Source organism: Panthera tigris, chromosome C1, assembly GCF_018350195.1.
Source record: "Panthera tigris isolate Pti1 chromosome C1, P.tigris_Pti1_mat1.1, whole genome shotgun sequence".
Taxonomy (NCBI): Eukaryota; Metazoa; Chordata; class Mammalia; order Carnivora; family Felidae; genus Panthera; species Panthera tigris.
This window is the reverse complement of record NC_056667.1, coordinates 48,339,742-48,353,658: the sequence shown is the minus strand read 5'-3', so window position 1 is coordinate 48,353,658 and position 13,917 is coordinate 48,339,742. Positions and strand designations below refer to the sequence as shown.

Genomic DNA, 13,917 nt, shown 5'->3' with positions numbered 1-13,917 from the left:
CATGTTCAAGGGCACATGGAACATTCACCAAAACAGACCATATGTTAGGTCATAAAATAAGCCTCAATAAATGTAAAAGAATTTCTCAATACGGAGTTATGTTATCAAACAAAAATGGAAATTAGAAATCAATAAATATAAAAAAGGTGCCTAAAAAATCTTCAAATATTTATAATTTGAAATATCTACTTCTAATCTACCTGTAGGTCAAAAGAAATCACATGGGGAATTAATGAGTATTTTAAACTGAATGAAAATACTAACATAGAATGTCAAAATGTGTGAGATGTGTAAGGCAATGCTTAAATTAGGGGAAAAAAAGGTGCCTAAAACTTATGATTTAATTTTCTACTTTAAGGCATAAAGAAAGAAGAGAAGGTGTAGGTAAAGGAAAGGAAATAATACAGAGAGGAAATATATAAAAAACAAAAGCTAGTTCTTAAAAAAAAAAAAAAAAACAACAGCTTGAAAAACATCAAACCAAACTTCTCAAGAAGAAAAAGACAAAACACATAAAATGCCAACATCGGGAAAGAAAGAGGATATATCACTAAAGATCACAGAGTTACCAGCATATTATATTAGCAAATATTATATTAGCAAAATAACACAGTTAAGAACTGTATGCCAACAAATTGGACAACCTAAGTGAAACACACAAATGCCCTATAATACACAACAAAACTGACTTATGAAGAAACAAAATCAGTTTGGTAGTTTCTTATAAGATCAAATATATACTTACATAACCAGATACAATCACACTGAGGAATTTATCTAAGAGAAATTAGATACATGTCTATGCAAGGACTCATACTAAATATTCATTGTAACTGTATCCATAGTAGCTAAAAACTGAAACAATTCCAACATCCATTAACAAGTGAATGGGTAAGCAAATTGTAGACTATCAATGTAATGAAATACTACTCAGGAAAATAATAATAATAATAAATAACTCCTAATACAGGTAGCATGGGTAAGTCTCAAAAGCATCACACTGAGTGAAAGATGCTAGACACAAAGAGTAACAAAAAGTAAATAATGTCCGTTACCATTTATACAGAATTCTAGAAATCTACAGTGACAGCAGATCCACGGGGCCAAGAGAGGAGTGGGGATTAAGTGGGAAAGGACGTAAGTGCATGTTCTGGGTTAATGGAAATGTTCCACATCTAATTACGACGGTAGTTACCTAAGAACATGCATGTGTCAAAACAAACTGCACACAATAAAATGCACCCTTAAGTTAATTTTTAAAAAAAGATTTAGCTGAGCTTAGTGCTAATTTTAACATCACTGTTTGGGTTAAGTGCTTCTACTGCTCATTCTGTATACCTTTATTCTCCAGTTGTCACCCGTATCTTCTTTAATTCGGCTTAACCAAGATTCATCGAACCAAGCTACATCTCTGAAATGAAAACACAAATGCAAAACATTTAAATGTTTTTGTTGCATGGAAAGTACTAAATTAAATCAATAAAGTTATTTTATATCTAAAAGCCTGTCCTTAATACGAATAGCAAACATTATTTAACTGAACCCCCCGAATTTTTAGTGATTCTTAAGGATTTCTTTTGGAATTTCTCATAATAAATTACTTAATTCATTAGCATCTTCAATTTAATAAACATTTACTGAATATCTCATACAAGACACTCTGGTAGCAGGAAGATGTATAAACCCAATCCTAAAGGGGGGGAGGTAGAAATTAAAACTAACATTTTAATATGTCTATTCTGTATCAAGCACTGGGCTTGATGTTTTTCCATATTGCAACTTTCAATATTGTAGTCACTGGAAAAGGATTATGATTATCCTCAATCTTACTCTTCAAAGAAATGAAGATGAGGGAAGCTATGTAATTAGCCCCAAATCATACTAGTATATAGAAAAGGCCAAAATATTTGACTGTAACTGAGGAGAATGAGTGTAATGAGAAGTCTACAAGGACAGTTTAGTTCTAAACTCATGAAGTCATATTAACATGAGAGGCCAGGACAATGAATTGCTATATTGATTTTTTATGTATTTAATAAGGTTTTAAAGAATAACATTTGACTATATAGTGAACTACACTAATAGATCATACATATTCTAAACAAAAATTTGGATGCTTGCTCTGAGTAAGGAACTGAGCAAGATTAATATAAAGATGAATAATTTACTACCATGACTCTCAGGGAAATAGCTATTAAAGCAGGAAAGTAAAGAGCACAAAAACTCTACTCAAAGGAGAATGTGAGACATTCTTTAAGAGTTAAACACTACAGGGGCGCCTGGGTGGCTCAGTCAGTTAAGCGTCTGACTTCAGCTCAGGTCATGATCTCACGGTTCAAGGGTTCGAGCCCCGCATCTGGCTCTGTGCTGACAGCTCAGAGCCTGGAGCCTGCTTCGGATTCTGTGTCTCCCTCTCTCTCTGCTCCTCCCCTGCTTGCACTCTCTCTTTCTCTCTCTCAAAAATAAATAAACATTAAAAAATTTTTTTTGTAAAGAGTTAAACACTATAAAATCACAGAATGGTGCTAGAAGAGGTTTTCAAGGTCTTGTCTAGATTTTCACTTTACACATAAGCCAACAAAAGTGAGGGAAGAAATTAAAGGGATCCTCTTCCAAACTTGAATTTAAAAATGAAAAGCTAAAACTAGAACACAGTGCTTAGCTTTCCACAAATCATTCTGCCTCAGACGTTCTAATACAGAAGATATTGCTTTGACTGGGTAACCAAAAATGACTTCATTTCTAATTCATCTATGTGGAATATGTAACCATTTCCTTTTGAGCAAATTAATGTTAATTATATTCAACTTTTCCCAGATACTAAGGCTACAATTACCAAAATGACTTGCCTCAATATATGAATGGTATATTTCTAACCAAGCACTTGCCTGAAAATTCTGATTTACTAATAAGTCAAAACTGTCATCAAAGTAAATTCATTTCTTTCGACATCAGATTAAGTAAAAGAGGTAAGCCAGTTGTGATGATTAATTTTATGTATCAACTTGGCTAGGTCAGGATACCCAGTTTTTGTTCAAACATGCTTGGATGTGGCTATGAAAGCACTTTTTTAGATAAGATTAACATTAAAATCAGTAGACTTTAGGGGCGCCTGGGTGGCTCAGTCGGCTGAGTGTCTGACATCGGCTCAGGTCATGATCTCACAGCCCGTGAGTTTGAGCCCTGTATCAGGCTCTGTGCTGACAGCTCAGAGCCTGGAGCCTGCTTCAGATTCTGTGTCTCCCTCTCTCTCTGCCCCTCCCCTGCCCACACTCTCTCTCTCTCTCTCTCTCTCTCTCTCTCAAATAAACATTAAAGAAAATTTTTTTAATAAAAAAAAAATCAGTAGACTTTAAATAAAACACATTACCCTCCATAATGTGGGTGGGTCTCATCCAGTCAATTGAAGCCTTTAAGAAAAAGACTAACCCCCCTCAAGAAAGAGTAAATTCTGCCAAGAGATTGCCTGTGGACTCTGGCTGCAACATCCACTTTTTCCTGGATCTTTGGCCTGCAGGCCTGACCTGTGGATTCTGGACTTGCCAGCCTCCACAATCATGTGAACCAATCCTAAAAACAAATTTCTCTGTCCCGTGTGCATGTGCGTGTATGTGTGTGTGTGTCCATCCTATTGTATATATCCATGTCTTACTAATTCTATTTCTCTGGAGAACCCTACTACACAAGTCTTCTAAAAGATATCATTATATATGCTTCTAGAATTATGTTCTAATTACTTCTAGAAAATGGATCTAGACATAACCTCTTCTAGCTTTCCTCCTTTTATCTTGTGTTCCTCCTTGTCTTTCTTTCTACTCCAAATCAACTTCAGCCCTACGTCTTAGTCTGCTCAAGCTTCTATAACAAAAGATCACAGACTGGGTGGCTTACATAACAGAAATTTACTTCCCACAGCTCTGGAAGCTGGAAACCCAAGATCAAAATGGTGTAGCAAGGTAGGTTTCGTTCTCAGCTCTCTTCTTTCGGCCTGTAGGTGGCTGCCATCTGTCCGTGTGCTCACATGACCTCTTCTTGGTGTGCTCACAGAGAGTGAGCTCTCTGATGTCTCTTTTACAAAGATTCCAATCCTATCAGATCAGGGCCCCACTCTTATGACCTTATTTAACCTTAATTGCTTCTCAGAGGCCTCATCTCCAATACAGCTACTACACTGGGGGTCAGGGCTTCAACACAGAAATCTGGAATGGATGCCAGCATTCAGCCTATAACACTCTGAGAAATACTTCGTAACTTCTGCCTTCTTCCTTTTCTCATAAACAAGTCATTCTTCTGAAACATTTGTAACGGCAGCCAACCTTCCCCTTGATACCCAACCTCGTAACTCTGGACATATCCTTCCTTACACTTCTGCACTGCCACATCTACACGTCTTAACTAGACTCCTGGCCTGAACAATTAGCTCCTTTTCTCATCCTTCCCAGAACTTCAGTGAAACTCGAGGGGACATAAGACTGAGGAAGCAAAATATGGTCCAATTGTTGTCTAACAAAAGTAAGTAGGAATGAGTATAAAATTATTTAACTGCACTCATAGTGTTTGTCTTCAACAATTTTACCAACTAAACACAGGCAATAATTAACAACTGCCGGTTACTATACACAACATAGTTGTTTTGCTCCAAGAGACACCCTGACATAGTTTTTCTTGGACAATTAAAAGGCCTACTGTGGTTAACACATGAAATTGTGATCTGTACTTTGGGCATGCACATCTGACCTTTTATGTATTAAGACCCCAAAGTAAAAATCTATCAGGAGAAGGTCAAGATACTAGATTTCACGGATTACAGCTGACTGAGAGCACAGGTATTAGAGTCAGGCCAAAGCTATGCCAATCCTGGCTTTGCTATTAACTCGTTATTTGATTTTACCAAAGTTGTTTCACCTCTCTAAACCTCTGTTTCATGTATAGACTGAGGAATATCTACCTCACAGAACAGTAAAAATTAAATGAAATAATATATGCGTAGGGTATATAACAATGGCTTATAACTTAGTAAATACTCAGATGTTGGCTATCATGATTCATCATTTCAAATACTCCAATATCTGACTGAATGAATGAAGAGATAACTGCATGGTACTTGAGGTCTCTGGCTTTCTACATTCTTGTTCTCGCTCTTTTCCCTCTTGCAAAAATGTCTAGTCAAGACAGGCAAAAGAAATAAGCAGAGAAGTTATCTGTTGTTTAAAGTGGCCAAATTAAGCCTTTCTTTTGGGGGAAGTCACATGCTATAGTATTTATAGTTGTTGTGGGTTGAACTGTATCTTCCAAAATAACACGTTCATATTCTAACCCCCAATATCTGTCAATGTGACCTTATTTGGAAACAGGGTCATTGCAGATGCAATCAAATTAAGATGAGATCAAACTAAATTACTAATACGACTGGAAGAGGAGAGGACACAAAGACACGGACATGGAGGGAAGACAACCAAGCAAAGAAGAGACAGAGATGGAGCCATGCTGCCACAGACTTGGGAATAGGGGGGTGGGGGGGTGGGGAGGGTGGAGGGGGGATGGCGGTACGAAAGCTGGAAGGAATGATCCTCCCCTACAGGCAACAGAGAGAGCATGACCCAGCCAATACCTTGATGTAGGACTTCTAGCCTCCAGAATTAAGAGAAAACAAATTTTTGTTGATTTAAACCACCCACTCTGTGGTACCTGGGAAACTAATGCAGCTGTAATTATAGATTCTCCCCATGTGTTCTTTAAATATCTACATATATTTTTAAAAGTATTCAGGCCAAAGATAACAATTAAGGACTTGTAAAACCCTAGCAATAATTCCATGACTCTCCAAGTCTAAGTCATATAGTTTGGGCATTGATTTTTAAGATTTATTATTTACCATACTTGCTTCAGGTAAATAATAATTACTCATTAAATTTTGCTACTTCCTTAGAAAGCAGAATTTCCCTTCTCATCTTCAGTTACAACTTTGATGTGATTTGATGTGAGTCACAATAGTAATCAATGCAATTCATAACAGAATGTAACATATACAAAGTGCTTTTGAGTGTTCAAAGAAATATGGTAAAATGTGACCTTTTAGCAGCAATATGATATACTGATTCAACTAGAGAAAAATGTATGCTTCTAAGTTTCACTATCCAGATCCAGACTTCTGGAAAGCTATAAAACTAGAAGGGGATTCAAAAGAAAAATAAAGTTTAAATAATTCTTGGATGATAAGGAGACTAAGACAGCTAAGTACATGCCAAAACAGGCAAAGCAAAAAAAGAGGTTTCAATCCAATTTTAGGTCACTGTCATATGTTTTATGGAGAAAGAGAGCTTTCTGATTGTTTGGCTATTTTATTATTCTTGCAGAAAAGCCATTAGAAGACAAGAGACAAATGAGAGAAGGAAAAGAAAAAAAGGAAAATCAGAGAGCCAGAGGTTTGGCAGTAACAGCAGAATCCAACAGATTATGGAAAATGAGTTAGTGATAAAGGGTAGAGTTTAACTAAATTTGAACTGACCCTACTCTAAACATCAGGTACAGGGGCTCCTTGGTGACTCAGTTGGTTGAGCATCCGACTTCAGCCCAGGTCATGATCCTATGCTTCGTGGGTTCGGGCCCCGTGTCGGGGTCTGTGCTGACAGCTCAGAGCCTGGAGCCTCCTTTGGATTCTGTGTCTCCCTCTCTCTCTGCCCCTCCCCCACTCTGTCTCTCTGTCTCCCCAAAATAAATAAACACTAAAAAAATTTTTTTTAAATAAAAAAAATAATAAACATCAGGTACAGTGGTAGAGTACAGGGAGACAAAGAGCCATTGCATCATATCACAGTAAAAACAGGTCTCTTCTATTGTATTGTAGTATAAAAGCTACCAGAGCTACCACAATACATATAAATAACAGCTTTGGATGGCACTGTTGAAGTCAATGAATGCGTACCAGTCTTACATCCATACCAACCACAATGTAGCTCCATCTACACCAATACCCACAACATACTGCAATAACAAAAGGCAAGGGGCACATTCTAACAATAAAAAATAATGACGACTTTCCCACATCATCAATAAAGGGTCATATCCAGAATGCTTGGTTCTGACCAATTAAATCACTTTGAAACTAATCAGGGCATAAATAAAATGTTTAAGAAACATGTTTGAGAAAAGAAGGGAGAAAGGCATATTTTAGAATGACTGCCAAAAAAAAAAAAGTTAACATGTTAAGTTTGTCTCTTAATGTATTAATCTTGAGTTAACCATAAAATCTGTCTATTCACATTAGATCATGTTGAAAATTCCAAGTCACTACAATTTTGACACTTTGAGTTGTTTTTCTGAGGGTGATAAGGAATTTCTGCAAACCCATCTACAGGGTTTTCAATGTCAATCACAACAAACCTTGACAAAATGATGGCAACCACTGAAAAAAACATCTCTGACTATAAAACAAATAGCAGAGATAGGATTCTGGTCTCATGGAAGACACATTATCATAAAAGTAAGCTAATACAAAATCAGTAGGGCTATCAATTAATAAATTAGCCCTGTTTGTTCCTACTAAGGGTAGAGCTCATATTGCAGATGTTATAACCGTAATCATTGCACAATGTTTGGCAAAAATTATGAAATAATGGACTTAGGAACTTTTGATACTATATAATTATATCTAATGGGCCTAGTCCAAATAGAATCATTTTATTAAGATTCTCCAATATTTGTGATTTCAAAATTCATTTATACCTCATTTTATTATTGGTAGAGTCATAGAATTCCTACTTTTAACTCAAATATAGATTTTAAAATTTAATATTTTTTCCAAATCCAGTATTATATACTTCAATTCTCTCTAAAATAATAATCTCCATGCATTGATACCTTCCAATGATAGTAAAGTAACTCAAAAAATCATAAGCAATTATACCATTCCTTAAAACGGCTTCTTTTCCAGTTACTGTAGTTTGTGAATGTGACCAGGACAAGTTTAAAATGAAAATCTCTTAGCTAGATAATAATCGTGTTTGCTCACTTAATTAAGATTACCTCTGTGAACAAGCAAGGAAGAATCAGGTGGTGAACTTTCCTGTGCCCTAGATGTAATAATGCCTGTCACGACTTAATAGGATAAAGTTTCAGCAACTTTTAGAATACAAGGCTAAGTTTTCTTCCTTGGTATTGGGTTTACAATTCTTTCAAAAAGAGTCTGGACTACTACTTACATTTGATGAAGAACTTGTGCCATGGCAACTCCATTAGTCAGCTGTTTGACATCTTGACAAGGTGCGGCAGTATTGAATGTCTGCAGCTAAAATGACACAGAGCAAATGACTTTACTGTTCCTTTATCCTTACAGGGTGGTGTTACCAACTCCCCTCCCCAAACATGAACACGACAGAGAAAAATAATTATAAATTGTCCTGTTTTGTTTAAATTCAGACTGGGCCGAACAAATGCAACTATACTAACAAGTTTTCGTGGCTGTGTAATAGTCTTACAAACATAAACACTTAACAATTCAAATAATCACACCGAAAACAGTCAAATATATTGATGCAATGTAGGAAGTACTTCAGAATTTCTGAGAGTCAGATGCACAGACCTTAAGATCAACTATATTGTGTTCGTTGTTAGGAGAATAACATCAGAAAGGACTTTAAGGTAACCTATTATGTCAACTTAAAATTTCACTCACATCATTTGGTAGGACAACAAAGCCTAGAAATGTCAAGTCTAAAACTACTTAATTAACCAGTGAGGCCTGAAATAAGGCAGGACCTCAGCCTGCCATCCAACAATTAGTCTCAGGGCATGAATGGTCCAGGGCCCACCCACCACATCAAGTTGTTTCTATTTAGTTTGGCTTTACATATTATTCTTGTCGAATCTCTATTTGTTAAACATTCATGTACATGGTAAAAAGAGAAGTGAAACTGTGGCGTCTTTTTCTAAAAAGCAAATACAAGACAAGAATTTTTGAAAAGCAAATTACAGCAGAGCTACAATGGGTCATATATTTCCTAGAAGTCTAATCTCAACCCATAATGATCTTAAATTAAATACACTATGATTCTCTTTTCCTACATATATTTATCTCCTTTACTATTCAATTATAATTCCTTAATTTGCCACTTAACTATCTTAATCTGACAAAAGTCTCTCCCCTCCATGATTCACCTTTAGCGGTTCTGTTTGAGATTCTACAAGTAAGTCTCCATTATGGTAATACACATGGAAGAATGACACAGACAAATAATGCTAGCTACAGTTACTTTGAAAGTACACAAAGATACTTTACTGAGATCCTACTCTATGTGGGCACCGTGGGGTTACAAAAGAAAATCACCTGTTTTCTACTCTCAAGCAGTTGCAATCAAGAGTTAAGGACAGGAGAAAAAGACATAAATTATTTCTAGAAAATGCCATTCCCAGTCTCATGACTATAGTATGCACAAATCATTCAGAAATAGACAGGAGTTAACTAATTAGGGTTTGTATTTAGGAAATACTTCTCAGAGATGATTCCTGAACAGAAGGTCTTGAGTAAAGAAAGAACCAAGGGAAGGAAGCTTTAGGAAATAGGAATATGATAAGAGCACAAATACCTGAAAAGAAATGGTATTTTTAGGCAACATACAGTTCAGTATTACCGGATTTTCAGGGCAAAGAGGAACGGGGAAGAGGTGACAACAAAGGGGGGGGGGCAGGTAAGAAAACAGATATGGGTCAGAACTCTGGAGGTCCATGACAAGAAGCATGGACTTACCCTTGATGGTATCATCCTTATAATGGGAAACAGCAGAATAGTTTGTATCTACCTCACAAGATGGTTGAGAGAATTAGCAAGCAGAGCCAACTTAGATCAGCGCCTGGTACAAGCTCAGCAGCTGTTAGCAATTAGTTATGATTCGGGGTTCCTCAAAGCTTGGGGTCTAAGAACAATACAAATCAGAATCTCTAGACACATTAAATCAGAAAATGCCTAAGTGATTCTTTTTTGTTTGTTTGGTTTTAAGTGGGCTCCATGCCCAGTGTGGAGCTCAATGTGGGGCTTGAACTCATGACCTGAGCTGAGATCAAGAGTCAGACACTTAACCTTCAGAGCCACTCACATGCCCCTGCCCCAGCAATTCTTATGCACATCAATTTTTTAGAACCAATGCTCTGGATGATGATGAATCACTGAAGAACAGTAAGAAAGTGATAACTTTAGCATATTTAGGATAGCAACAATACTGACACAGAGAAAGGAAGAGAATAACTTTTACACCTGAGTCCGTTAGAAGGCTCCTGTGATAGTCTTGTTGATAAAACAGGTGGCTTACAGATAGGGTAACGGTGACCAAGAGGACAGAATAAATTCATGGAATTTAAAATATAAAATAACCAGGATTTTGCAACTAAGTGGATGCACAGGAAAGAGAAACCCCAGGGTTAGGGCATCTTTAAAAAGAAGATAATCATATACTTGCAGGTAAACTGTGGCTCCCACTTTTCAACCCTTCCTACTTACATTTTATATCATTAGCTTTTTACAAAATGGATAGGATTAGTTATTTTAAAAGAATGATTTAAGAAGCACAGAATATTAAGCAAAATAGTAAAGAAATATGTAAAAGTAGTACATATACTAAGTATTGCCTCATTGACCACCAAGTCCAGATTAAGATCAATTTTTCCTTCTCTTAGACATGGATTTAAATTGGGGTGTCTTGGGGAGCCTTGGTGGCTCAGTTGGTTAAACATCCAACTTCGGCCTAGGTCATGATCTCACGGTTCATGGGTTCAAGCCCAGGGTCGGGCTCTGTGCTGAAAGCTCAGAGCCTGGAGCCTGCTTCCAATTCTGCGTCCCCCCTCTGTCTGACCCTCGTTCACTTGTGTTCTCTCTCTCTCCCTCTCAAAAATAAACATTAAAAAAAAATTTTAATTGGAGTGTCTCTTGAAAGTTCTTAAACTAGTTGCAAAATAAATTAGATAACACAGAATGTAATTTCATTTGGCCAAACAGAAAGGCTTTATAACCAAGAAGAGTGAATAAATTAAAAAGCTCAGTGTGGGTAGTGATGCCAAAGCAGAGGGACAAAGGAAACTGTCCTCTTTCACACTACTCTTCACAGAGGTAAAGAAGCAGAAGTCTTTTTGGTGAGTGGCCCAAAAGGGGCAGACAGGGCTTCCATCAGTAACCACAGGGTTCTTGCAAATCAATCTTACTTTCTTATTTATCTTTAAATAACGCAAATAATCAAAAATGTGGAAATATTGTTCCTGAATTGCTTCAATATAAATGTCACCAAAATCAAGGAAGAAAGGGGGGTCTTCCCAACTGACAGCCAAAATCTTCAACTTTGGGTCAGCTCTATTCTCATATTCTCCTCCTCTAAATATTCATTTCAGAAAGATTATTGTTTTAAGATTTTCATAACAATGATTCAGCCTTTAATATTTTTTGTTCCTTTGGGCATATATTTGGCATTTGTTTTTCCTTCACCTGCCTGTCAAGGTCAAAGAACACAAGAACTAAGAAAACCATTAAAAATATAGTTCAATTCTAATTTTATTGGTGAAAGTAAAGTCCCAAAATTTTAATTTTCCAAATGTTACAAAGCCAAGTTTATTAAATATATATTCATGCAAATACTGCAAACTCTCATATACTCCCTCTACCATGTAAATGGTGCCCAAATTTGTCTTTCAGCTCTAAATTTTTTGCTAAGTAGCAGTACAACATTTCTAAGAACGAATTATTTTGAGTTCCAAATCATAAAATAAAACTTTTTTCCTTCTTTCTTTCTTTTCTTTCTTTCTTCCTCTTTCTTTCTTTCTTTCTTTCTTTCTTTCTTTCTTTCTTTCTTTCTTTCTTTTTTGAGAGAGACAAAGAGAGGGAGAGAGGAAAAGAGAGTGTGTGCTGGGGAGCAGGAGAGGGAGAGAGAGAATCTTAAGGCAGCTCCATGCCCAGCGCAGAGCCAGGTGTGGGACTCAATCTCATGAGATCATGTCCTGAGCCAAAATGTCCTGATCATGTCCTGAGCTGAGATCGAGAGTCAGAAGCTTAACCAACTGAGCCACCCAGGTGTCCCATAAAATATAACTTCTTAATAACTGCCAAAAGAGCCGCAGCAACTTCTTATTCAACACGTCTCCAGAGGCAAGGGAAACAAAAGCAAAAATGAACTACTGGGACCTCATCCAAATAAAAAGCTTCTGCACAGCAAAGGAAACAATCAGCAAAACTAAAAGGCAACTGACAGAATGGGAGAAGATATTTGCAAATGACATATCAGATAAAGGGTTAGTATCCAAAATCTATAAAGAACTTACCAAATTCAACACCCAAGAAACAATCCAGTGAAGAGATGAGCAAAAGACATGAATAGACACTTCTCCAAAGAAGACATCCAGATGGCCAACGGACACATGAAAAAATGCTCATCACTCACCATCAGGGAAATACAAATCAAAACCACAATGAGATACCACCTTACACCTGTCAGAATGGCTAACACTAAGAACTCAGGCAACAACAGATGTTGGTGAGGATGTGAGAAAGAGGATCTCTTCTGCATTGTTGGTGGGAATGCAAGCTGGTGCAGCCACTCTGGAAAACAGTATGGAGGTTCCTCAAAAAACTAAAAATAGAACTACTCTACAACCCAGCAACTGCACTACTAGGTATTTATCCAAGGGATACAGGTGTGCTGTTTCAAAGGGACACATGCACCCCCATGTTTATAGCAGCACTATCAACAATAGCCAAAGTATGGAAAGAGCCCAAATGTCCATCGATGGATGAATGGATAAAGAAGATGTGGTACACACACACACACACACACACACACACACACACAATGGAGTATTTCTCAGCAATCAAAAAGAATGACATCTTGCCATTTGCAACTATGTGGATGGAACTGGAGGATATTATGCTAAGTGAAATTAGTCAGAGAAAGATAGATATCGTATGACTTCACTCATATGAGGGCTTTAGGAGACAAAACAGATGAACATAAGGGAAGGGAAGCAAAAATAATATAAAAACAGGGAGGGGGACAAAGCATAAGAGACTCATAAATATGGAGAACAAACAGAGGGTTACTGGAGGGGGTGTGGGAAGGGGTATGGGCTAAATGGGTAAGAGGCATTAAGGAATCTACTCCTGAAATCATTGTTGCACTATATGCTACCTAATTTGGATGTAAATTAAAAAATAAAATTAAAAAGAAAACTGCCAAAAGAGGCATCTCTGTACTAATCAGGTTTTCTTAATGACCTCTCAAATTCTATTAATGTTGGTTCTATTGTCCTAGAACACTGTCTAGTGCTGAAAGAACAGAGTTTACTACCAGCTGTCTTCTCACCTCCATGATTTAGCCCCATCCTAACTTTTTAATCTTTTATCTCCTACTACTTCTCCTCAACATGTAACATTACTTACTACGGTAGGGAGCACATTAAGAAATGAGAGATATCATGACAAGGATGTGCCTTCACTACCTCTTTTTGATCTATTGCCGAAGAAGACCATTTACATTACTTCCTGTGTCTAGAAAATTCATTTCCCCTGATTTCTACTTGCTGAAATCCATCAATCCTCTATCATACTGTTAAAAGTTTACCCCAGGTATCTACAAGAACCTACATCCTTAATGGTGAAATACTGGTCTCTGAGGTCAGGACCAAGACAAGGATATGGACTATCACCGCTTTGATTCAATGTTGTATTAGAGATCCCGGCCAGTTGTTGTTCCTGGGAATACAGCAGAAAACAGGTCACAAAGGGGCTGTGACCCCATGGAGCAAATAGGTTGACTTCAGAAAGTGTTAAGTGTTACAGACTCATAGAAAAGGGGTGACAGGTTATAAAGAGATAGGACTGGGGGACAGGTAAGTCATTCACTGTTACTGACTCTGAAAGATGACAACAGATCTGAGAACTGAATG

At 37.1% G+C, this 13,917-nt stretch overlaps 1 protein-coding gene across 1 annotated transcript in view; it reads right to left on the bottom strand.

The window, feature by feature from the left end:
• HOOK1 (hook microtubule tethering protein 1) overlaps positions 1–13,917 on the bottom strand; it is a 67,635-nt gene that overhangs the window by 50,736 nt on the left and 2,982 nt on the right. The window contains exons 3-4 of the mRNA XM_042997389.1: positions 8,202–8,287; positions 1,339–1,411 (exon numbers count right to left, since the gene is read on the bottom strand). Coding sequence (XP_042853323.1) covers positions 1,339–1,411; positions 8,202–8,287 — 159 coding nt within the window. The remainder of the gene's footprint in view (positions 1–1,338; positions 1,412–8,201; positions 8,288–13,917) is intronic.